General features: G+C 36.8%; 2 protein-coding genes across 5 annotated transcripts in view; one reads left to right on the forward strand and one right to left on the reverse strand.

Annotated features, from left to right (window-relative positions):
• METTL21A (methyltransferase like 21A) overlaps window positions 1–73 on the forward strand; it is a 7,839-nt gene extending 7,766 nt beyond the window's left edge. For all 3 annotated transcript variants that reach the window (XM_032236205.1, XM_032236199.1, XM_032236212.1), the window contains exon 4: window positions 1–73. This exon is cut by the window's left edge and continues 480 nt beyond it. The gene's annotated coding sequence lies outside the window, so the exon portion shown is untranslated.
• A 6,391-nt stretch (window positions 74–6,464) lies between these two features.
• Window positions 6,465–24,082, reverse strand: part of CREB1 (cAMP responsive element binding protein 1) — a 41,442-nt gene continuing 23,824 nt past the window's right edge. The window contains exons 5-9 of one of the 2 annotated variants that reach the window (XM_032225319.1): window positions 19,725–19,867; window positions 18,720–18,770; window positions 16,948–17,130; window positions 12,196–12,346; window positions 6,465–7,867 (exon numbers count right to left, since the gene is read on the reverse strand). In XM_032225319.1, the coding sequence (XP_032081210.1) occupies window positions 7,723–7,867; window positions 12,196–12,346; window positions 16,948–17,130; window positions 18,720–18,770; window positions 19,725–19,867 (673 nt within the window). In that variant the 3' untranslated portion in view covers window positions 6,465–7,722. The remainder of the gene's footprint in view (window positions 7,868–12,195; window positions 12,347–16,947; window positions 17,131–18,719; window positions 18,771–19,724; window positions 19,868–24,082) is intronic. The other variant, XM_032225328.1, reaches the window with a different exon arrangement.

The raw sequence follows: 24,082 nt of genomic DNA on the forward strand, positions 1-24,082 counted from the left end.
CAGCATCTCCCCCCCCCCCCCTTCTCTCTGTCGCAATGAAAGTACTTTATGAGAATAAAATGAAACTAATCTATCTTTTGTTTCCTTATTTGGAGATAATCGGGTTGAGTTTCCTATAAAGACTGTCTTCTTGATTTACTCATTGTTAAAGAAGCTTCCTAAAGGCTATCCCGTGGCACGTCAAAACCGCGCTAGACAAAACAGCGCGGACAAATACGCGTCGACAACCACGCTTAGTCATTAGCGCGCCCACATTACCGCGTCGATATCAGCGCGACGACGGCAGCGCAAAAGTAAAGTGAATGCTACGTTTGTTTAAAGGTTTATTTAAATATTTAAATGCTTCAGTGATTGTTGCTACGTTTGTGTAAATTTAATCACTTAGCCTGATCTAGTAGGATAGGCAGAAACTATTGGAAGTAGGCAGCCTTGCAGAAACCCTGGCTCCATGTCATGCAAACCTTTAAAGGTACAACCAGCATCTTCAACTGCACTCATTCGGGGGGGGGGGGGGATTATAGGGATGAATATTGTAATGCACCCAATACTCCATGAATTGTTGTGTTTTGGACCAGCTGAAGCTTACAAATGCTCTTTGAGGCCCACAAACTCTATTGCTACAGTTCAGTTAGGAAGTGACTTAAGGCACGAGTGGCCATAAATAGTGCTTCTTGATCTGGGAGTAGGCACAACTATAGTGCACCACATGTAATCGTGCAAAGGCCCTCCTGCACAGTTGTCCCCTGCTCCCAAAGTATGCTGTAAATCTAGAACCTTCAGATTGCGCATTAACCCTGCCTTTGGGAGCATGACTCTATCCAGAATTATCCATAGCAAATTACTGGACGCTAGATCTCTAAACCCCAGATCCAAACTATTTTGAATTGAAATTCGGAGTCCTTAAATAATGTGTTAAACTACTGTAACACCAAAATGCTGAAAAACTGATGAAATATTGTTTTGGGGCAGCCTATTTCGTAACAAAATTCTGCCCAGTGCAGAATTTTACGGGGTTTTCGTATTTAGCACAACACTTTATATTTGTATATTCTAGGTCTAGTACATGGGTTCAGTTTCTTGAGCATCCCATAATAATTACATTATTTTGATTAGAAGAATGGTTATTTTTCTCTTGTGTAATAGAAATGATAAAGATATGGTCCAGAATAGGGGTGTGCATTTCTGAGGGGCATTATATTACATTTTTAGAAAGCTAAACAAACGTATAAATGCACTCAAAATAGATGCAAATTCAAATAAGTATGGCGAGGAGCCAAAGAGAAGGAGGTGAAACTTGGCCTGGGAAGAATGGTATATACAAGAAACGGCAGCAGTGGGTCAAGGAAAGGGTGGCAAATCATGTTAGTGAAAAAAGACAGGGAGTTAAGATGCAATGATGAAATAGCCAAATAAAAGCACATGGTCTGTGCCAATTGCATTTTTGCATTCCTGCTTCAAGAAACACATGCTTAATCTTTTTATATTTGTCTCAACTAATTGACAAACATAAGGGAAATGATTCCATTTAAATATATTATCCCATCTGAAAAAAGAGACTTCAAAAAGATTTTAAAAGCAGGTTTATGTATCCGCACATAGATGTGTAAAAAGAGTTTTATGACAGTTTATACCACAAACTTTACAGTAAGAAAAAAGCACTTTATGACAGTATTTCACAAATTCACAAATATCACTTTAATATACAAAGCAATAACTAGCTTCTGAAACGTAAAGCAGTTAGTATGTACATAATGTTAATAAAATGCAGTATAACCCAGTATATTAAAAAAAAAAAACAACACAAAAAAAAAAATACAACTGGATAAATTACAAAATTAAAACTGGGATATTTCAAAATAATAAGGAATTCTCAATTTAACTTAATCCATTTCTAGTTCATATTTCTCTGCCTAGTAATTTAATTCGCAATAAAAACATTTTTAAAAAGTTCGGTACCCTGTTTTTTTTTGCTGATTGTTTTGGATAAAGAATCAGTTACAGGGAGAATAAATTTTATTAAATAAAACTAGCACAGCTGTCCCTCCTCCCATAATATTCTAAAGAAAGTTCACGTTCCTGTGAGCCTCAGATCCAAACAGAACAAGAATAAATTGATCAGAAGTCGCACAACTCTCCCATTCCTCAAATCAGAGGGTGAATCATACTTGAATAGTAAAATCTTAAATGGAATTAAAGATCTAACATTCCATGTATTGTTTCACAAATAATCTCATGACCCCAAAATGGAGTGGCACTTGGATAGCATACAATTTATAGAAAGCATTTCAAAACTATCCTATAGTTTTTGTTATGAATTTGTCATTACAACCAGTTTGCTTTATTCTTGAAGCTTTTTTTTCAGAATGTCAGTAATGCATCTGGCTAAGTCTGAGACTCAGGTTGAACAATATGATACAATACTCCCGTGAAGTACAGCAAATACTTGTTTTTAAACACTTAGGCATGCACCAACATTTTATTTGTTACATGATCAACAGGTCAATTGATAGATAGCATTCAGGTGAGGAGACTCCACAGATACATAAGAGTGTTGAAGTGCCCTGTGCTCATTGTGGGTTTAAAAGAAACCACATGTAAACACAGCTCAATTATGTTAAAACATAAATTATGCCACAGAGTAGCAATGTTAAAATGTACAGAAACCCTGAGAAAGTGGGCAAGTGGATGCAAAAAGATATATGAGGTTCCTTGCAGATGTAACAAGGGATAAGTATGCATAATAACAATTCTGAATTAACTCCAAGAAATCCTAACTCTACAGGCAAAATTTTAAAAGGCTTGAAATGGCTAGTAGGAACCAGTACCTGCAATACCAAAATACACTTATATTTATTATTTGTCTGGGGCTACAGTTGCATTTTTTAAAAAAATAGATGTGAGATTGAAATATTTATAATTCATTTCTGACCATTGGCCATGTTTATGCTATATTCAAAATGAAAATTGTTGTTACAAAGCTGTAGATTGCTAAAGTTTCAGCACCATTTCTTTATTTAACAGTCCAAAGGAGGCTGTGCTTCTCAGAATATTCAGAACTCTTTGAGTGCTCAGGGTATGGTACATGTATCAATAGGCATAACATCTGCAAACATGGATCCATACAACGTAAGAAATCCCAAAGAATGCTATAAACACTACATGTGGTAACTAATACAATCTCATCTCAATTGGCACTGGGAAATATTGTGCTTTTAAAAATATTTATCTATTGCTCATTCCCTAGAATTTCTTTCTCTTTCAAATATTCTAACCATTAAATATCAGCCTTTCTCATTGGAATCCCCCTAACTCGAGATCTCAATCTTTGGTATTGCCTTGTGTAGGTGCCTCTTAAAAAAACAGCTGTCTCTTAGAATCATCGTGAGTCCATTGAGTAACAACATCCAAGCATAGAAATATTAAGCAGGAGCACATTAAAATTACATTAATACACTCAGATGTATCTGCTGCTGAGCCATTCCTCTGCAGGCTGTAAGTGGAAAAATGAACACTTGCATCTTTGTGTAAAAAGAATATTTCCACACATCAAAACTGTGATGTCAGAAGTAGAAAGCATCTTTCTCATTTAACATGCTAGCTTTTTTTTTTAATGTTCATGAATGCTTCATCCTTGGTACATATCCACAATAAAACAGGTATCTGCTGATCATGTATTCAGTTCTTAGTTATAATTTTGATGAAAGCTCTCCTCTTTCATAAAATTATACACTTGTCATTATGCAATTTTATAATTGTTTTGTTTTATAGAACATGGTAGATTGCAGAATGGACATACCCATTGCCAAATGTATCTGAGCTTAAGTAAGCTTTCAAATTCTAGTTACAATGCTTTCCATTACTTTAAGTTTAGGGTAAAATTATGCAAATAAAATATTGTGCAACCACTTTTCTCTTTCGTTCCCTCTATATAACCCCAATGTTTTCCAATTGTTTTGTCTTAAATGAATAGCTGCCCAACAGACAAAGCACAAAGTGAAGAACTTGGGAACAAGAGGAATTTTAAATAGTTGCTATCACTTCATAATTTACCATCGTAACAAATACAAACCGCAGTGAAATAAAGTAACTGAAAATGGGTAAGTAACAACAGTACAACATATCAATAAGCGCCAGAATAATATAGCTCAAAATTTGGGAGGGGGGGGAGGGGGGGAAGAGAGAAGAAACAATAAGCATGTATCTGCAAACATACATACTATTTTTTCTGACCTCAATATACTATAATATTCAGCATTCCTGACTTAAAAGCTCTCAGAGCTATAGATTATATACTGTGTATATATATTTTATATATGTACATACTTTATACATAAACCTTTCCAAGAATATCTTTTAGAAGAACACCTCAGGCAATATTTGTATTGCCTGAATAATGTTTTTTTTCTTTTGTAAAATATAGAAATTGTACTTCAAATCAATTCTATGTATGATGACTATAAATGGAGCTAGCCCTTTCTATGCCAGTTCTTTTAGTTCAATCTGCCAATAAACTAAACAAATTTTTTGTTATGGAGCAAAGGGGCCAAGTGTATAACAGAGACTAACTATTCAATAAATTTATTAACTCAATAAATTATTAGTAATATACAAACTGAGGGTTGGTTTTTCAGTACTATCCCCTGTTCATTTTGGCTGTTATTTGTAAAACACATATTGGAACCAACCAGCTCTATACTTGGGATAATTAAAACATAAATCAAAGTATATATGGAATGCCAGATGCCTACGTAACATGGTGTAGGATAAATAAAGTGAATTGAAATGTTGTGTTATTGCTGGTGAAAAATCTCAGAATGTAAATTTTATATTTACTATAGAACCAGTACAATAGATCCTGTGATACTACAAGTGATTGAGATTTAGCCTCTATCATAGAGCACTTATAAAAGCTGTAAAGGGTATTTATCTACCCCGGGCCCAAATAGCCCGCTCAGCTGGTGGCTTATCTGCTAAAATACAATCATATCCAATAATTACAAATGATGTCAAAATAGTGGAGAGAGTTATGGTGGTTGCTTTTCTAGTACTTAAGTCTTTAAAATACATCTTACATTATTGCATAATTTTTATACAAGTTAACCCATTTATGTGATCCCAAAACAGCAAGCTTTTATGAGATACTTTTTCAAAATTATCCAAACAAAAAGATACCACATACCATGACGACAATGTTACAAAAATGACTTCTGCAAAATCAGTGAGTTCATGATTCTACCATATTTTCAGGGAAAAGAAGAAAAATTTCACAACGAAGCTACAAATTGTGGATTTCAATTCTCTATAGCAGTGTTTCTCAACCTTGGCAACTTGAAGATGTCAGGACTTCAACTCCCAGCATTCGCTGGCTGGGGAATTCTGGGAGTTGAAGTCCGGACATCTTCAAGTTGCCAAGGTTAAGAAACACTGCTCTATAGCATATCTTCCCAAATCTTTGCTAGACCAAAGTACTTGTTTTTTTTAAAGATACAATGAAATTTTCGGAATAGCAGCACTTAATCATTAATTTATATGCTTTCATTCTGTTTCATCCAATTTATGAAAGAGCACAATCCATATATAAATTACTTACACAGATGTTCAGGTTTATGTCAGGAGGAGGATAAGCAAGTCTGTCTAGCAAATTAAAAGGAGAGTGGAACATTTATCTTTTCCAATCTAGAATTTGTTTTGACTTATAATATAAACAAAGAAAAAATTTATTTGTTCCTATATAAAAAAATATAATGCTTTTAAAAATGTAGTAATCCCTATATATCATCACATTGTTAAATGCACCTGATAAATTCTCCCTAATATACCATGGCATTTTTATCTTTCAGAACAGCAACCATTTAAGTTTATTTTAAATACCTTGTGTATGTATATATACATACATAAACATTGAAATAATGACTGGGCTTAGACAATTTTCTCCACGCAATTCCCATTCTGACCCTAATGGATCCTCAGCTCCAATGAACTCAAGGATTTGTTTTCTTCACCCCAAAAAAATTCTAATGGTTTCAAAAGATTTAATATTCACATGGTGCCAGATTGTTTTATTTGCTTCTGCAAATTCTGATTAAAATCTTTGCATATGGCATATATATATACATATACATATACATATACATATACATATACATATATATATATATATATATATATATATATATACATACATACATACACATACATACATACACCCAAATATGGGAGGAAGATCACTACTTCCATTCTCTGTCCTTCGGCTCGTCACAAGAGACCATCCAGGCAGAAACCCAATATTTTTACTGTTGCCTTTTTGTTACATTTTGTTGTATTTGTGCTGATAAATAAATAAAGGGAGACTAGTATAGATCTATTTCAAGCTACTTAGCTCTCATCAGCTAGCCAGGTTCAAATCCCAGTAAGGGTATGGCTAGCTGATGAGAGCTAAGTAGCTTGAAATAGATCTATACTAGTCTCCCTTTATTTATTTATCAGCACAAATACAACAACATATATATAAATAACCTTAAATTACAGGGAGGCCTATTGATATCAGGCAGCTTAAATGAATTGTAGGCTGCATTAAATGTGTTTGATAAAAATGTCCAGGGGATAAATGTAACACCATCTGAATATACAATAGGTAGGATTTTAACAAAAAAAAATCTTTATCATATCCACACTATACATGCAGATGATGCAACAGAGAATGTATTTACCTCTTTTTAAAGATATATCAAAGGAGGTTTTAAGCAAAACAGAAAAGTCAAACATTTCGAGAGGCAAAGTTTCAAAATTATTACTTGCATGATACAATTAGGACAGCCGTAAGGTTTCTTTTCCCAAAGTGGGCATTAGGCTAACTATGCTTCTAATCGTTACCTTGGATAATCTCGCTTTTGGATACAGAAAAAGGAAACAGTAGTGAATGTACTATTATGTTCCCATCTTAAACATATACTTCTCTATTGCTTCCTACCAGTTCACATCCCAACCAAGCTTAAAGTGAGAGTTGTCATTTGAATTCAGAAATCTGGTTACATTAAATTTATTAAAACATTATAGAAAATAAGTGGGTTTTTTTTTTGTGTTGTACAAAAATTGGATTGGGTTCATAATTGTCCCACTTGCCTCTTCCTTAATTTCTTCAGCTTACTCCTATTCCTCTATGTTTAGTATACCTGAAACGCACCTCCTTTGGCATTATCCCACCATATAGATGTTAACTGTACTGCTGCTAACATATATTGGAAATTATGCAATAACTTGGCAATCACAACCACCTCAGTACATCATACCTTGGTTATATATGTGGCCCACTGAGTATTTCAGGGCAAAAGTCCAGGGTAACACTAAGAAGGCATTCAGATGACATTATGCTGACTCTTGAAATTATTGTTAAGAAACTTCCAACTCTTGCAACTTCACAAATGAAGATTATTATTTCTTGAAGAGGAAGTTTGATATTTTTTTTCTCTTCAGAACCAGGGTGTACTGTGATGAAATTGATTTCAGGAGGGGAAGAACTGAAGGCAGATGTGCAACATTCACAGTTTAATGCCAAGCACAGATGAATCAAATTCCTTAGTTGCTTTCAGACAGTTGTGTATGTAGAAAAAAAAAAAGAAAAGAAAAAAAAATGCTTAGAAAATAAAAAGTTTGTTTTGTCTGTTTGGCTATTACCAAACCAGTCTTTTTCCCCATTAACAAACAAAAAACGGGGAATTAAAATTAATCTGATTTGTGGCAATAGAGGTCCTTAAGTGCTTTTAATTCTTCAATTAATGTCTTGTTTTGGTTTTCAAGAACAGCTACTCTGTTTTCTAGACATTTGACGTATTCTTTTTTCTTCCTGCGACACTCGCGTGCTGCTTCCCTGTAGGCAAAATAAGAGAAAATATTCAGACTCGGGACAATTTTCAACATTCATAGCTGATTTTAACTTCAGTAATATAGTAATTTTAGAGCTAGAGCGAAAGAGTTCTCCTTCCCATCCATATAAGCAGTAAGTTACCACATTGAAGGGCTATAAGTTTAGAAACCATCAGGGATAAACAGGAGAACGAGTGTAATGACACCTTCCATTACCAAATCTCTTGTAAGTAGGCAGTAACTAATTCTCAAAGCATTAAAGGAACCATCTTCTCTACAAGGCCCAGTGCAATTAAAGGTTTTGTCTCTATATATTATGCCCCGTGACCCCATTAATATGCATTCTTCTGTTCTTGAGTTGGGATTTTCAGCATAAGCTGTGCTCCCTCCATAAGCCAGGTTTACATTTCAGGCAATGTTGCTGCACTTGCACAATTTAATAAGAGATCATTCAGGACAGCGGTTGAGACTGATGGCTCTCCGCTATCTGTTCTCCTCCCACTGTCCCTCCCAGCAAGAAAGCCAATCACTCTCCTGAATATACAGTGGGGAAAAGTTAGGGTTTCAAGGCAATTTTTATTATGCATTTTAGCCTTAATTTATTATTTATTGGATGCTTCTTCTGACAAGATTGTTATTTATACTCCTCTCTCTCAGTCTCTCAAAAGTCTGCCAGATTTGGAATACAAGAAAAACCCAAGCTAGAGAACACTTAGTGCTGAACTGAGAGTTGATTGTCAGACTGATAAGAATTCAAACAATTGTTGTGTCAGTAATTTACCGCTTTCTCCACTTTATCAGAGTTCTGCTTCCTCTCTGGTCCATAGTCAACAGAGGTGAAATGAAAAATGGAATCAGGAAATCTACTTGTATTCAATACAATCATTCTAAATGAAAAATAACTCATTTGTTATTGAATACTGTACCTCTGCTTGCATCATAATAAAGCTTTATAAGAGAGAAGTCGGAGATTTCTGCTTGCAGAACAATCACTTTCAGTCTAGTCAGCTACAAAGCTCCAATTGGTGCCTCTGAATTCCCCCACCCTCCTTTCTCCCTCCCAAAGCTAATTTTCCCCATAAAGCTCTTTGGCCAAGGAAAGAGTATCTTCTATCTCTCATCATTCCACATTTGTGTATCTCCTAAGTTTTCCACTTTTTACAATTTCCCCTATGTAAGGGTTCATGCATATACACACTCCCAAGTAGCAGTTTAACTGCTTTTGCTTCGTCAGAATAGAATAATTTGCACTTTCCACTGCTTCTGAGGTCCCTTCCAGCTCTATGTTCTTCTAGCGGTCTCTGGGAAAAAACTGCCTTCAACCTGGTCCCTTTAAAGGTATACTTCATTTCTTTTTTAATATATTGAGATAGATCTCCTCTCTGGTATTTGATATCCCATGGTTAAGCAATTTTCAAAGGCCTGCTAAACTTGTACAGATTCTTAAGAGTCCATGACTGCGTTCTTATTGTAGTGATTGTCCTAGAAATCAAGCTTTCTTGCAAGCAAATGCTCCTATTAGATGTCCGTGCCAATAAAGTTTATTTATTTATTTTATTTATTTATTTGTCTTGTATGCCGCCCACTCTCGAAGGACTCCAGGCAGCTCACAATAGACAAGGGAAGGGGGAAAAACTAGACAAAGACAACACTTTAAAAACAAAACGGCAACATTCACAATTTCCGCGGGGCTGGATGTTTCACAGCCCCCCCGGCCTGCTGGAGCAGCCAGGACTTGGTGGCTTTGCGGAAGGCCGGAAGGGTAGTAAGGGTCCGGATCTCAACAGGGAGGTCGTTCCAGAGGGCCGGAGCTGCAACAGAGAAGGCTCTCCCCCGGGGGGTCGCCAGCCGACATTGGCTGGCAGATGGAATCCGGAGGAGACCTAACCTGTGCGATCTAATTGGCCTGAGAGAGGTAATCGGCAGGAGGCGGTCTCTCAAGTTCAGGAGGAAACCTCTCTATGCAAGTCACATATCAAAAGTATAACGACAAAATCAGTGAGTGCAAGGGCTAATGTTTATAAGCATCTATTTCCTGTGTGCCATCATAATATTGTGAATAAAAAAGATGGTTGGGGAGATTTTTATCTAGAGATAAAAAAATTCTGATTTTATTCTGTAATAGTGAGGCTCAGGTATTGATTAGAAATACACGGAAGCACATGCCAATGGCAGGAATTATGGGTAATATAGGACACGTGGATGCAGTATGGACAAACATCGGTGCTCAAATTAATACAGGAAGGATCGGAAGACAAGATAATGTTTCCCATACTTCTTAGTTATATTAGTTGCACTGCACAGGTATTATACAAAACAATTGTGCATTCAGATAACTACTGAAAGAGCCAGTTTGAGGAGAGTTAACCAGATCTTCCAAGTCATTGTTCTACTGCATTTTATGGTAAAGATTAATGAGAGGTTTAGCCATTTAAAACTCGTTTATATTAAGACATTCTGCAATGAATGTTTAAGAACTCAATCCCTTGCATACTAATTTAGATGTAAATTTTACTATGTTCAATGGTTTTATGCTTTGATAAGATTAAAACTTCTCAATTACATTAAAGGGGAAAATTCCATCTTCCCATTTTTCTCTTGCAATAAGTTGCTCATTTTCTGTATTTTTATCTAATAGTAAATCTGCCTAAAAGTTATCTAAAATAAATGCTCACAGGTTACTGTCTCAGAAATGCTTCAAAAATTATAAATCACTTGCTCTGAGAGGAGTGAAATAAAACGTTACTGCATGACAGCTTTCATTACTGTTCAGCTATTTCTTTAATACTTTAATATTTTTACATCTCACATATTTTTTTATCTTTGAAAGGACCCTAAAAACTAAGTAATATTAATGTAAAAGTATTATTAATTAATTAAGAGTGGCTGTTTTTTCCTCTCTGCTGCTAGTAAGTCATTACTGCTTAGCCTAAGGGCTCTTCTGAGGTATTGAATAATTTATTGAGCCATCTGCATAATAAAACAAGGTAAGACATGGTTTAATGATCACTAACAAAGTGCTGTCACATGCTGTATTTGCTTCCCCCTCCCCAGCAAGAGGGTCTATCTAACAAATTAAAAATGCTCCAACTCTGCATGTTTATAATAATGTGCTGCAGAAAAGCCCAATTGTTTGTTTCTTCTGGCACATTCCAAGCAATAACAATAAAAAGGTGAGCTCCTTCTTCAGACAATAAACTAAAGGAAGGATGCACAATTAAGGATTACATTAGTTTTTAAAGAACAGGAGCCATGTGTGAGTAGAACTTCTAAGGAGCTTTAAGTTGCACACTGACTACACAACTTTGCACTGAACAAATATTAAAAGAATAATCTATGGTTTTGGTTGATATACTTGCATGGGGAGCCAACAAATATTTTCTTTGATATAAGTTGACTGAAGTAAGTATCATTCTGTTGTCTTGCTTGAAATGATATGGTTCTGACTATTAACAAGATTAATTCTGGGCCATTACCAAAGAAAAAATACTTGTCCTGAACTTTCTGGTTCTGTTAACCACTGCAACGCAACAAGGGGACTGCAAATCTCCTTCCCAGTTATGTATGTTTTCAGATAAACTAATAGTTTTTTTGTACCATCAATTCCATTTTATATAATAAAACTTTCTTTTGAATGGGAGTAAAGAAAGTTGTTGGTCTGCTTTTCAAATACAGGTAGTCTCATTCACTTACAACCATTCACTTAGTGATTGGAAAAAGTGACTTATGACTGTTTTTCATACTGACAACTGTTGCAGCACCCCCATTGTCACATGATCAAAATTCAGATAGCTTACCAACTACCTCATATTTAATATGGCAGCAGTGTTCTGGGGGCTCAAGTCATCACCTTTTGCGACCTTCTGAAAAGCAAAGTCAACGAGGAAACCAGATTCACTTAGAGAACCGAGGTGGCGTAGTGGTTAGAGTGCAGGACTGCAGGCTACTTTAGCTGACTGCTAGTTCGGCAGTTCAAATCTCACCAGCTCAGGGTTGACTCAGCCTTCCATCCTTCCGAGGTGGGTAAAATAAGGACCCGGATTGTTGTTGGGGGGCAATATGCTGACTCTGTAAACCGCTTAGAGAGGGCTGAAAGCCCTATGAAGCGGTATATAAGTCTAACTGCTATTGCTAACCGCTATTAACAAACGTGGTAGTAACTTAACAACTGCAGGGATTCACTTAACAACTGTGGCAGAAAGGTCATAAAATGGGGCAAAACTCACTTAACGATTGTCTCCCTTAATAACAAAAATTCTGGGCTCAATTGTGGCTGTAAGTCAAGGACTGCCTTTAAAAACATTTTTGGCTATTGCTGAATTGCATACAAACCTATTCTTCATTAGACGGACTTCTCTTTTCCGCGCTGCTTCTTCTGCTGGTTGAGTGGGGAGAGCTGGGGAAGATGCCATGACGACACCAGGTGCAATGGTGCTTGTGGGCGCTGTGCGAATTTGGTAGGTCTGAACATCTCCTGAGGCAGCTAGAAAGAATTACAAAATGTTATATTTGACAATTCTTAAAAAGATTTTAAGCTCTTTTAAAGTAATTGGCAGCTCTCTTCTTCCTTTAATGCAGTGTTTCTCAACCTTGGCAACTTGAAGATGTCTGGACTTCAACTCCCAGAATTCCCCAGCCAGCATTCGCTGGCTGGGGAATTCTGGGAGTTGAAGTCCAGACATCTTCAAGTTGTCAAGGTTGAGAAACACTGCTTTAATGTAACTAGCATGGTTGACTGCGACTCTCACCGCAAAAATACAAAGTTTCTGCTGTTCTGTATTTATAGAAATAATATACAATTCTCAAGCATTTCTTTTTGCATTGAATATCCTCTTTTGACTTCGGTCTTCTATCCCTCTTTCTTAGTTACTTTGTTCCCTGGTCACTTTCCTTCTGAAACTACTTAAAACAATATCTCCCCCTTCCTGTTCATATTTCCTGCCCAAATCACCTTTGAGAGTCAAAGGATATTTTAATCTGAATACCGCTTTTACCCAGTCTTAAGTGTGTCTTCTCGCTCTCCAACTCCTTCTCCCACAACCATTGCTCTTGTTCTGTATCTCTTTCGCTCACAATATATTTACTATCAAGTATTCTATCTATTTTCCGCCTTTACATTTCCCACATGTTTTCTCCTAAGGTTTCCTTTCCTATCTCCCATATGCTCCTGATTTACATGTCTTTTGTAACGCAACAAATATATTCACCAAAGCCAAAACAAACTACTGGGCTTTCCAGAAATCATATGATAGAATTACCGTATTTTTCGCAGTATAAGACGCACCAAGGTTTTGAAGAGGCAAATTAAAAAAAAAAGTTTTTGCACTCTGCAAATCTCCTAAAATGGCCTGTTTTTCGTGAAAACAGGGCCTTTTTTTTGTTCAAATAAAGGGCATGAATGCCATTTAGGAGGCTTGTAGAGTACTCCGTGGGGGTGGGGCCACAAATGAGCAAAAAACGGCCCATTTTTCATCAAAAAAAGGGCATGGATAGCCTTTAGGAGGCTTATAGAGTGCTCCTAGGGGCTGGGGGGGACGACAAAATTGAGCAAAAACCAGGCCATATTTTGCTCATTGCTGCCCTCCCCGCCCCCAGGAGCATTCTGAAAGCCTCCTAAAAGCTATGCACGGCCAATTTATAACAATAGCAATTAGACTTATATACAGCTTCATAGGGCTTTCAGCCCTCTCTAAGCGGTTTACAGAGTCAGCATATTGCCCCCAACCACAATCTGGGTCTTCATTTTACCCACCTCGGAAGGATGGAAGGCTGAGTTTGGTGAAGGGCTGGGGTTTCGGGAGGCAAACAAATGCTGTATTCAGTGTATAAGACGCACCCAGATTTTCAGTCTCTTTTGAGGGAAAAGGTGTGTCTTATACGCCGAAAAATACGGTAGTTTTTATTGTATTATGATTAACTATGATTAAAAAGCATTATCAAATGACCAAAATAATATAAATCCCAGATGCAGAGAAAAAAATATCTACTAAGATGTAAATAGACAGGTACTATAAATGCATCAATTTACCATGTATACAAACTATGACCATATTATAGTCTACTGCTGTAATGGTAAACCATAAGATCCATCCATATTTTATAAAATTGTAGTTCCTGCTTCCAATGTCTCTTTCTTTTAATTTTCTTCTTTTTAATAAATGATATTTATTTCAAAGATAGGGTATTGAAAACTACAAAATCAGAAAGAAAAAAATAATAAAAAGTATGCACAACATATATAGAATCAACCAGTGGTGGGATTCAATTTTTTTTACTACCAGGTCTGTGGGCGTGGCATGGCTTGGTGGGCGTGGCAGGAGAAGGATACTGTAAAATCTCCATTCCCATCCCATTCCATTTTACTGCAAAATCCCCATTTCCCCCCTATCAGCTGGAACTCGGGAGGCAGAGAATGCAGGGGCAGTCAGAGGTGGTATTTACCGGTTCCCTCAAACTATTAAAAATTTCTGCTACTGGCTCTGGAATCAACATTAAACATACATTGTCTACACTGGTTGAATATTGACAAACATATCTCAAATAAATCTAATAGATCCCCTCCCTTGCACAGTGGGTCTACAAATAATTATAAACTTTCTGATATATACTTGCTATTTGTTATACTATTTTACATCACAATTCTTTAAAAAATATCTCAAATCTAGAAATCTAATCTCTTATCAATCAGATTGACCTCGTATCTGTTAACTCTAAAAAGGCCCCGTTAACTAGTGGCCCAAAGAAATAAGCTAATCTTAACATCTCCATGAACAATCCATTATTATATTAAACTTGCAAAAACTCCATGGATGGCTTCCATTCTCTTATAAACATGCCCATAATATTATCTCTAAGTTATATAGTTAATTTCACCATATCTACCAACTCAATCAGTTCCAGTTGATAATCTTTCATTTTATAATTTCTGTTATAATTAATTTTATATATTAATATATTTTCCCACATTTTCTGATTTTCGCAGATAAAACTTTTTTGAACCCTTTCCCTCATTCTCTAATAGGCCTCTAATTCTATTTTAACTTTGCTTCTAATGTGGCAATTAAAGTGACCTTGTTAATTGACATCCCAATTATGTTATCTAGAGTTTTTCAATATTTGGCAATTAATTATTTTAGCTACTTTAAATATTCTTATTTTTAAGTTTGAGACATGGTGCTGTAAATAAATGCAGAAAGCCTAATTTTGGGGAACATTCAATTCTTTAAGTGACAGTATCTCCTCAAACTTTTACCTCAAAAAGTTATAGCTTTATCAAGTTTGTTTTTGACAACCAGTCCAATATTTGGAAGAATAATTTTGATATACACGAGCCCATCTAACTGGAGTCAAGTGCCAGCAATGTATAATCTTCCACTGCAGTTCTTGCATTGAGACAGAGATTAATCCATCCAGTTTTCATAATTTTTGCCAATTTGCCGTACGTATGTAATTACCAGACCAGTATCCTAAACTTCCTTTAAACTATGTGATGGATCTCCTGTCAGTTGCCACCTCACAGTTGCAACCATTCAATATCAGCTAGTGGGGGCTAGACGGGGAGGGGGGATGCATCAAGGTTCAATGCACCTTGGTACACCCACGTTACACCTATCCTCCGCGAGCTGCACTGGTTACCGATTGGTCTCTGGATACGCTTCAAGGTGCTAGTCGTCACTTATAAAGCCCTTCATGGTATTGGACCTGGGTACTTGAGAGACCGCCTGCTGCCAATTACCTCCCAAAGACCCATTAGATCACACAGATTAGGCCTCCTCCGGGTTCAGTCTACCAGCCAATGTCATCTGGCTACTACCTGGGGGAGGGCCTTCTCTGTGGCGGCTCCGGCCCTTTGGAACGAACTCCCTGCAGAGATTCGGACCGTCACCTCTCTCCAGGCCTTCCAAAACGCCGTTAAAACCTGGCTGTGTCGGCAGGCCTGGAGTCGATGAGTTCCCTTCCCCTCTCGAATTGTGTGGCTGTTGGTTGTTTTTAAATGCCCTGTACTTTTGTAGTTTTTGTGTTTTTTCCCTTCCCCTCCTTGGGTTTGTGCGCCGCCCTGAGTCCCCCCCGGGAATAGGGCGGCATATAAATAAAATGAAACTCAAACTCAAACTCAATGTATCTTTCAGAGAGTAGCTTCAAGGTCAACCAGTTGGGAATGGAACACAGCTGCATACCAAACCTATGGCTGAGGTGACTGTTCTGAAAACACCTTGTTTGAATTTGACTAGACATGAGGGGCCAGTTATGGGAGGCAACTAAGGGGAAACTTAGACTTGGGAATTTTGCCCTATGATTTTCAGTTCTGGCTATGCAATTACTGTAGTTTACTTCTAGTAAACTATACATTTCTCAACAAATGGGTGTTAAGGATCGTTCTTAATTAGAGGTTCAAGCTGAGACAGGTCTCACATCTCCTATTTCTAATTGCAATAATAACCTATAGTTCTGATAGTATACTTGCTCCAAAAACTGTTGCTACTAATAAAGCTGAATAGAATTTGGGGAAAATCTGAAATAAAACTTTAAAGAAAAGATTAGAGAGACCATTTGCTAAGAGTTTAGAGGGACGCAATGTGAAATAGCCCAAATGAAATATTGGGCTAGTTTCACATAAACCCATTTCTAATTTCAACCCTATGATGCAAGATGTCAAGATAAATTGCTGGTAGAAATTATCTATCCCATTCCTGCACTGTCTACTTAAAAGGGACAGAAAATTGTAAGGAACGAGGTATCAAGGCATGCAGAGCGGGGCCTCTGCAATTCTTTCTAACCTCTTTACCAGGCATGGCCTTCAAAAACCTCTGAATTTATTTCCTTATGTTTGTGTTGTGATTGTATTTCTGTTCTCCCTTAAGTTTACATATTTGTATCAGAAAAAACAAAGTATGGTTATAGCTCTTGCTTGTTTCAGCTCTATTCCCTATATCCCAGCAGATTTCATTTGAAGACCAGGAGGAAAAGCCTCTCCTAGTCTAGCAACTAGCACTTTAACAATTTCACAAATAAAAGAATGAACGACTCAATAAAGAAATAAAGCATCAACCTTGAGTAAATCATTTAAGAATGACCTTATCCTACCTTGTACCACTACTTGGTTGCTGGGTACCAGAATCTGTTGTCCGTCAGTAGTCTGCGCATACTGTAAAATGGTGGTACCTGGCTGGGTTGCAGCTGCATTGGTCATAGTTAGAGTCTGCAGGCCTTGGACTCCATCTGTGCCATTGTTTGCCAACTGGATTGCCCCTCCCTGGGTGATAGCAACTGGAAACAGGCAGAAGCAGGTAAGCAATTCAGATATTAAGAACATTGTGAATAATCTGAAAATAGCAATAGCAGTTAGACTTATATACCGCTTCATAGGGCTTTCAGCCCTCTCTAAGCGGTTTTACAGAGTCAGCATATTGCCCCCAACAACAATCCGGGTCCTCATTTCACCCACCTCAGAAGGATGGAAGGCTGAGTCAACCCTGAGCCGGTGAGATTTGAACAGCCGAACTGCAGAACTGCAGTCAGCTGAAGTAGCCTGCAGTGCTGCATTTAACCACTGCGCCACCTCGGCTCGAAAATAAGGTTGTTTAAAACATTTAATTTTGTGATGTTTCCTGTGATTACATTATGACTCTGAATATATTTTATTCATTACAACTATTAATACAGATGTGATCTTGATGCAGCAATTTCGGTAAGTGATAGATAAATCACCACACGAGGCAATGCTGAAAACTATTCTGTCAATGGTATGTTTTTCTTAAACCTGTTATGGCAGGACAGCTGAAGCATTCCCCACCCCCCGAAATGATTAAAAGAATGTACTCATGTACTTCTGAAGAGATATTGAATTTTGTTCACCATGTAGGAAGGTGTAATTTATTATACGCATTTTGCAAGATGTGATTTTTTTTTTTTAAAGATTACAATTTGTTTTGTAATTCAATCAATCTATCAATCCAGATGCTACAATTTAATAACAATATGCATTTATTGTGTGACTCCTTGGTTTTTTGGTAATGAAAAGTATATGTAATTTGTTAAAAAAAACCTGGTGGTAATTTTTTTGCTGATGATTAATGAAAATAGTAAAAATTAGCCATTTGTTTCTGATAACCGAACTCTATATTCATTCCAATGGTCTGATAGTTAAGGCACCAGGCTAGAGAGTGGGAGAGTTCGGTGATTCCTATCACCGAGTTTCGATTCCTATCTTAGCTATGAAAGCCACTAGGACAGTGTTTCTCAACCTTGGCAACTTGAAGATGTCCGGACTTCAACTCCCAGAATTCCCCAGCCAGCGAATGCTGGCTGGGGAATTCTGGGAGTTGAAGTCCGGACATCTTCAAGTTGCCAAGGTTGAGAAACACTGCACTAGGGTGACTTTGGCTCAGTTACTCTCTCAGCCCAACCGCTCTCGCAGGATTGCTGTTGGGAGAAAAACAGAAGGGGGAAGATGTGTTGATTATTTTTGTCATCTTGAGTTATTTGTACAAAAAACAAAGATAGGATGCTAATCAATAAAATAAATAAACAATGATTTCCCCTCTATCTTATATATTTTGTTCTTCTTACATCCTTTTATCAGTTTCATCCTTCATCAGTCGCTCTGCTCTGCTGCCTCTGTGTTAGTTTCTCTTGCTCTTCACATACAATTACTGTTCTTAATTTTTTCTGTACTTATTTCCGTATCCACTTTTACGAAGCTCCTCAGTCTGCTACACCTCACTCATACTGCAACAAGAATACCATACACGCATGGTCCCTCATCCAATGCTGCCAGCATCAATTCCTCAGCTCTACCACACACACACACACACACACACACACACACACACACACCACATTCATGCAGACAATACCTGCATGCACAGCATTGCCATATTGATGGTGGATATCAGCAACACCAGTCCCTAAAAGAAAATCAGGACCACACTGGGGACCAGAGCAAATAATAATCATAAACTCTATGTCCTTCATCCACCCTCCCAGCCTTGATCACTGAATATGTAAAGGTGATTTCACATGGCAATGCTTCTGTCATGAGATAGACTAGAACACGAATCATGCTTTCATGCAGTAACTATTGTGAGCAAAGAATTATGTATTTGTAATAATTCTCAATATGAATGAAATGCAACATTTTACTGCCTGGGAATTTGTCACTTCAACTGATGGTGTAAATTGGTCCTTAAAGCCAAGGTTGTATGTGGATAGGTGAAGATTATTCTATCCTTTACAGTAAAGTGGGCAGTGAAATACCTGTTGGGAAAGTAATGGGACTGAACTATATCCATAGCATTAAGAAGGGCACTAGAAGGCACAAGCACGTTAATTTTCCAACTTATCTTTAATCAGAAACAAAATACCTGTATGTAACTAAGTTTCATTCGCCCTGCTCCTTTGTTGATGTGCCACATTTGTATGCTAACGGTTCGTTTAATGACAAATGTTTTGCTTTGCCAGCAATCACTGGGTATATCGTTAAGTAACAGCACGACTGCACAAACATTTTTCTTAGGTTCTCATAATCCTTTGGTATCTTGTCATGTATTGTTATCAGATGGGACACAATTTCAAAATCCAAAAGCGACAAATATGGAGCTCCCAACATTTTTCAGAGGGGAAATTATAATTTGGATACTAGGTGCATTTTTGATGTTTAATTAAGACTTTATAGACCAGTGTTTCTCAACCTTGGCAACTTGAAGTCCTGTGGACTTCAACTCCCAGAATCCCCCAGCCAGCTATGCTGGCTGGGGAATTCTGGGAGTTGAAGTCCACAGGACTTCAAGTTGTCAAGGTTGAGAAACACTGTTATAGACTTTTTGTTTCCTGCTATTGTATAAGAAACAGAGATCACCTACTGTATTGCCCACTGCTTGTTTGATAAATTGGAGTTGGCACGGTGACAGTAGTAATAGCAGGTGCTGTTGCTTCCTCTTCAGATTTTTCTTCTTCAATCCTTGGCACTCCTGGGGCATCTGAGGACAAATCATTCAATATTTTCCTAAAAAGAAATAATGTTGGAGAAATATTAACCAATCCAGTAACTACCAGCTTTATAGTAATCTTACAATACATATAAGAGAAGACTTGTAAAGAAACCTGAGAGCCGAGGTGGCGCAGTGGTTAAATGCAGCACTGTAGGCTACTTCAGCTGACTGCAGCTCTGCAGCTCGGCGGTTCAAATCTCACCGGCTCAGGGTTGACTCAGCCTTCCATCCTTCCGAGGTGGGTGAAATGAGGACCCGGATTGTTGGGGGCAATATGCTGACTCTGTAAACCGCTTAGAGAGGGCTGAAAGCCCTATGAAGCGGTATATAAGTCTAACTGCTATTGCTATTATGAATCCAACCTTTCTTGGAAGTTTAGCATGAAAGCAATCGTACTTCTGCTCTTACAAGAATTCAGACATATGCTGCCTCTGAATCAAACATAATAATCTATAATATACCTGTCCTCTTATCCATGAGTTGTTAATAGCACTGAAATTTAAAAACATATTACGCACTATGATAAACTAAAAGAGTGTTTCTTTTGTCCTCCAAATCAACTACTCAGAGCAATTTTTACTGTACTTCTCTCCTCTTATCCCACCTTTTTAGTACTTATATACTTTTATTTTGTACTTCTCACAATTCCGTATTACTGAATTCTGTATTACTGTCTATTACTGGGGCAGACTAACCAGAATACTGCATTATATCTTAAAATGAATCATACTAAAGTTTTGTTAGATTCTACTAGATCAGGGGTGTCAAACTCAATTTCATCGAGGGCCAAATCAGGATTGTGTTTGACCTTGGAGGGCTGGGGTGGGCATAGTCAGCATGACATCACTCATGTTGGGAGGCACCTGTGGTGGGCCCACTATAAGAAAGCATTTGATTCAGTTCCCCATAGCTGGATCAAGAAATGCCTGAAAATCTTTGGCATCAGCAGCGACATACAAAAATTCATGGAAACTTCAATGAACCTCTGGAAAACGAAGCTTATAGCTAATGAAGAAGTACTGGGTGAAGTTGAAATTAAACAAGGCATTTTCCAGGGCGATTCCCTTTCACCCCTACTTTTTATACTCTCAATGCTACCACTGACAATCATTTTGAAGAAGATGAACTGTGGATAGGAACTTGCAAAGAAAGGACTGAAAATTTCACACTTGGTGTACATGGATGATTTGAAGCTGTTTGGTAAAACAAAAGCTGAACTGAATTTATTAATTGATTTATTAATTTAATAGCTGTCAATAAGAAAGACAAAAAGTCTAGAAAGTGGATGTGGCAGTGATCTGGAGACAGTGAAATAGAGGAGAAGAAAATGGAAAAGATAACAAAATACAAAGACCTGCAAATAAAAATAGAATGTTTATAGCAAAAGAAAAAGTAATACCAACAGTAATAGGCCCTTGGGGTGCAATCCCAAAACAACTGGAGCACCACTTGAATACCATCTATATTGACAAATTCACCATCAGTCAATTGCAAAAAGCAGCTTTACTCAAAAAAATATTCCAACCTGGGGAGGCGGTTCTCACGTCACGGCGATACGACGTGCGATCTTGCAGCTCCAAGATTGCAGTCGATATCTCTGCTGCTGGACGGTCCTTTTGGACCCAAACCGTTCCATAGAGACGGTGACAGAGAAGGGGACATCCTGCTGATCCCAGGGACATCGCAAAGTCCCTGGTTGATCCAGGAGAAGACTTTTTTTTCTGGTGGCTACAAGGCAGCCATCAAAGCTGAAGTTGGGGAAAGCTCTGGTACGGAAGAAAGAGCAGGAGAGAAAGTGTGTCGATATGGTGAGAGGACTTTTCATCATTATTATTTGAGAGAACACCGTAAAATATTAAAAGTTAAATTAAAATTGAAGACTGAAGAGGCTAAGCAAAGAGATTAAGCCAGAGTCAAGTTGAGTTTTTTTCCCTTCCTTTTTATTGTTGGAATTTGGCTGGATTTCTGCAAACGTCTATTACTTTTTAAACTGGACTTATTTTTTTCCCTTTTCTTTCTTAAATATTTGCATAATAATTTTTACTGTTTAAGACTTCTTTCCCCCTACTTTCCCCTTAGTATGAATATACTATCCAGAATTTTATATTTGTTCCAGACAATTCCAATTAGATTAGGGAAAGATTATTTTGACGATTTAAATAAAATAGTGTTGAAGTATATTTGGCAGGGAAAGAAAGCGAGAATAAAATTAGAATTGTTACAAAATGCTAGAACAAGAGGAGGATTTGGTCTACCTAACTGGGAGTTATATTATCAGACAACAAATTTGATATGGGTTAAGGAATGGATAACATTAAGAAATTCTAGATTATTGACTGTAGAAGGGCATGATTTGCTGTTGGGATGGCACACTTTCTTATGGTATAAGGGAAGAAAAACACAGGGGTATTTTAGAAGACATTACATACACGAGGCTTTGCTATTAAATTGGGAGAAGATTAAAAGGCAGCATTATCTAAAAATTCCAGTCTAGTTATCAACTATTGAAGCATTTTCATATCCAATAACATACAAAAAGGAACAAAACAGTTAGATATGGTGAAATATTGAATGCAAAGGGTGAACTTAAATCTATGCAAGAACTGGAACAGCAGGGTATAAAGATGAACTGGTTTTCATATGCGCAAATACATTCTAGATATGATAAAGATCTTAAAATGGAAGGAAACAGACTGAGTCTAAGCTGGAAAGGCTAGCACAGAGGGCGGGACTTGTCAATTTGGTAGACCCAGTCCTATTGGATACTGGCTGGAATACCCATGTCTGGATGATGTCTCCACCTACTGGGAGAATGACTGAGTTAAATATAATTTTGATAGGTACTGATGAAAAGGTGATTAAAAAACTGTATGGATACTTATTAGAGGTTAAGTTAGAAGAAGAACAAGTTAAAGAATCCATGATTGCTTGGGGGAAAAACTTTGGATGTGGGATTGACTTAGAGAATTGGCAGAAATTGTGGTCTCAAAATTATAAAATGACAATGTCAACAACATATAAAGAAAATTTGTATAAGATGTTCTACAGGTGGCACCTATCCCCACCAAGAATAGCAAGAATGTTCAAGAATAAATCGGAAAAGTGTTGGAAATGTCATCAGATACTGGGTTCATATTACCATATGTGGTGGATGTGCATAGAAGCTAAAAGATATTGGACTAAAATCCGCACTTGGTTGGAAAAAATGATACAAAAACATATAGACTTTAAAACAGAGATCTTTTTATTGGGAATCATACTGGAAACATACAATAGAGAATTGAAATATTTGATTGTAAATGTGTTAACAGCAGCTAGAATTATATTTGCTAAAAAATGGAAAAATGAGAAAATACCAATGCAGGAGGAAATTATTCACAAAATAATGGAATGTGCTGAAATGAGTAAATTGACATTTGAAATTAGATAACAGGAAGATAAACAATTTTATAAGATATGGGATCTATTTTATCAGTGGTTAGATTCAAAAAAACATGGAAATGAAAAATGTTAGAGAATGTTATAAATACAAGAAAAATAGAATGATACAAAATATAACATAAAGATATATTATTATTGGATAAATTTAAGATGATGTAATGAATTGTTATAATATAAATGAACCCAATACCTAGAATATCTCATTTAAAATGAAGGAATAATAGTGATAGTCAAATGAATGAGGTACGATAATAATGTATACAAATATATTTGATTTGATAATATGATATTTTATATAAATTGTAAGTGATGACTATGGAAAAGATGCACAAAAACCTTGTAACCAATTGACACACTGTATGTAATTGAAGATGGCTTTATGTTTTATGTTTTGTCTATGCTTGTCTAACAATAAAAACTTTCTTTAAAAAAAGTATTCCAACCTGCGACAATACCTTGAGCACTCACCATAAACATCAACATCTGCCTATCCCACTCCTTGGAAAGAACAGAATAGCTGGATAAAAATGGCAAATCCAGTCTGAATATCTGGTTGATTGTGCAATGAACCATAATTATATATATATATTGCCAAGTCATAAGATTTCATTAGAGAAATACTTACTGAACTGGTAATAAGTACTAAGAATATGACTTTAAGTAAGCAGGTTAGGAAGTAAAAATTGAAGGCAATAAACTATGAAACTATGATACCAAAGTTAAAATGACTATGGAGCTACAAGATTTCCAGTGAAAGTGGTTAAAATACGAGAGTGGTAAAGACAAAG

This window comes from Thamnophis elegans, chromosome 1 (genome assembly GCF_009769535.1).
Source record: "Thamnophis elegans isolate rThaEle1 chromosome 1, rThaEle1.pri, whole genome shotgun sequence".
Classification (NCBI taxonomy): domain Eukaryota; kingdom Metazoa; phylum Chordata; class Lepidosauria; order Squamata; family Colubridae; genus Thamnophis; species Thamnophis elegans.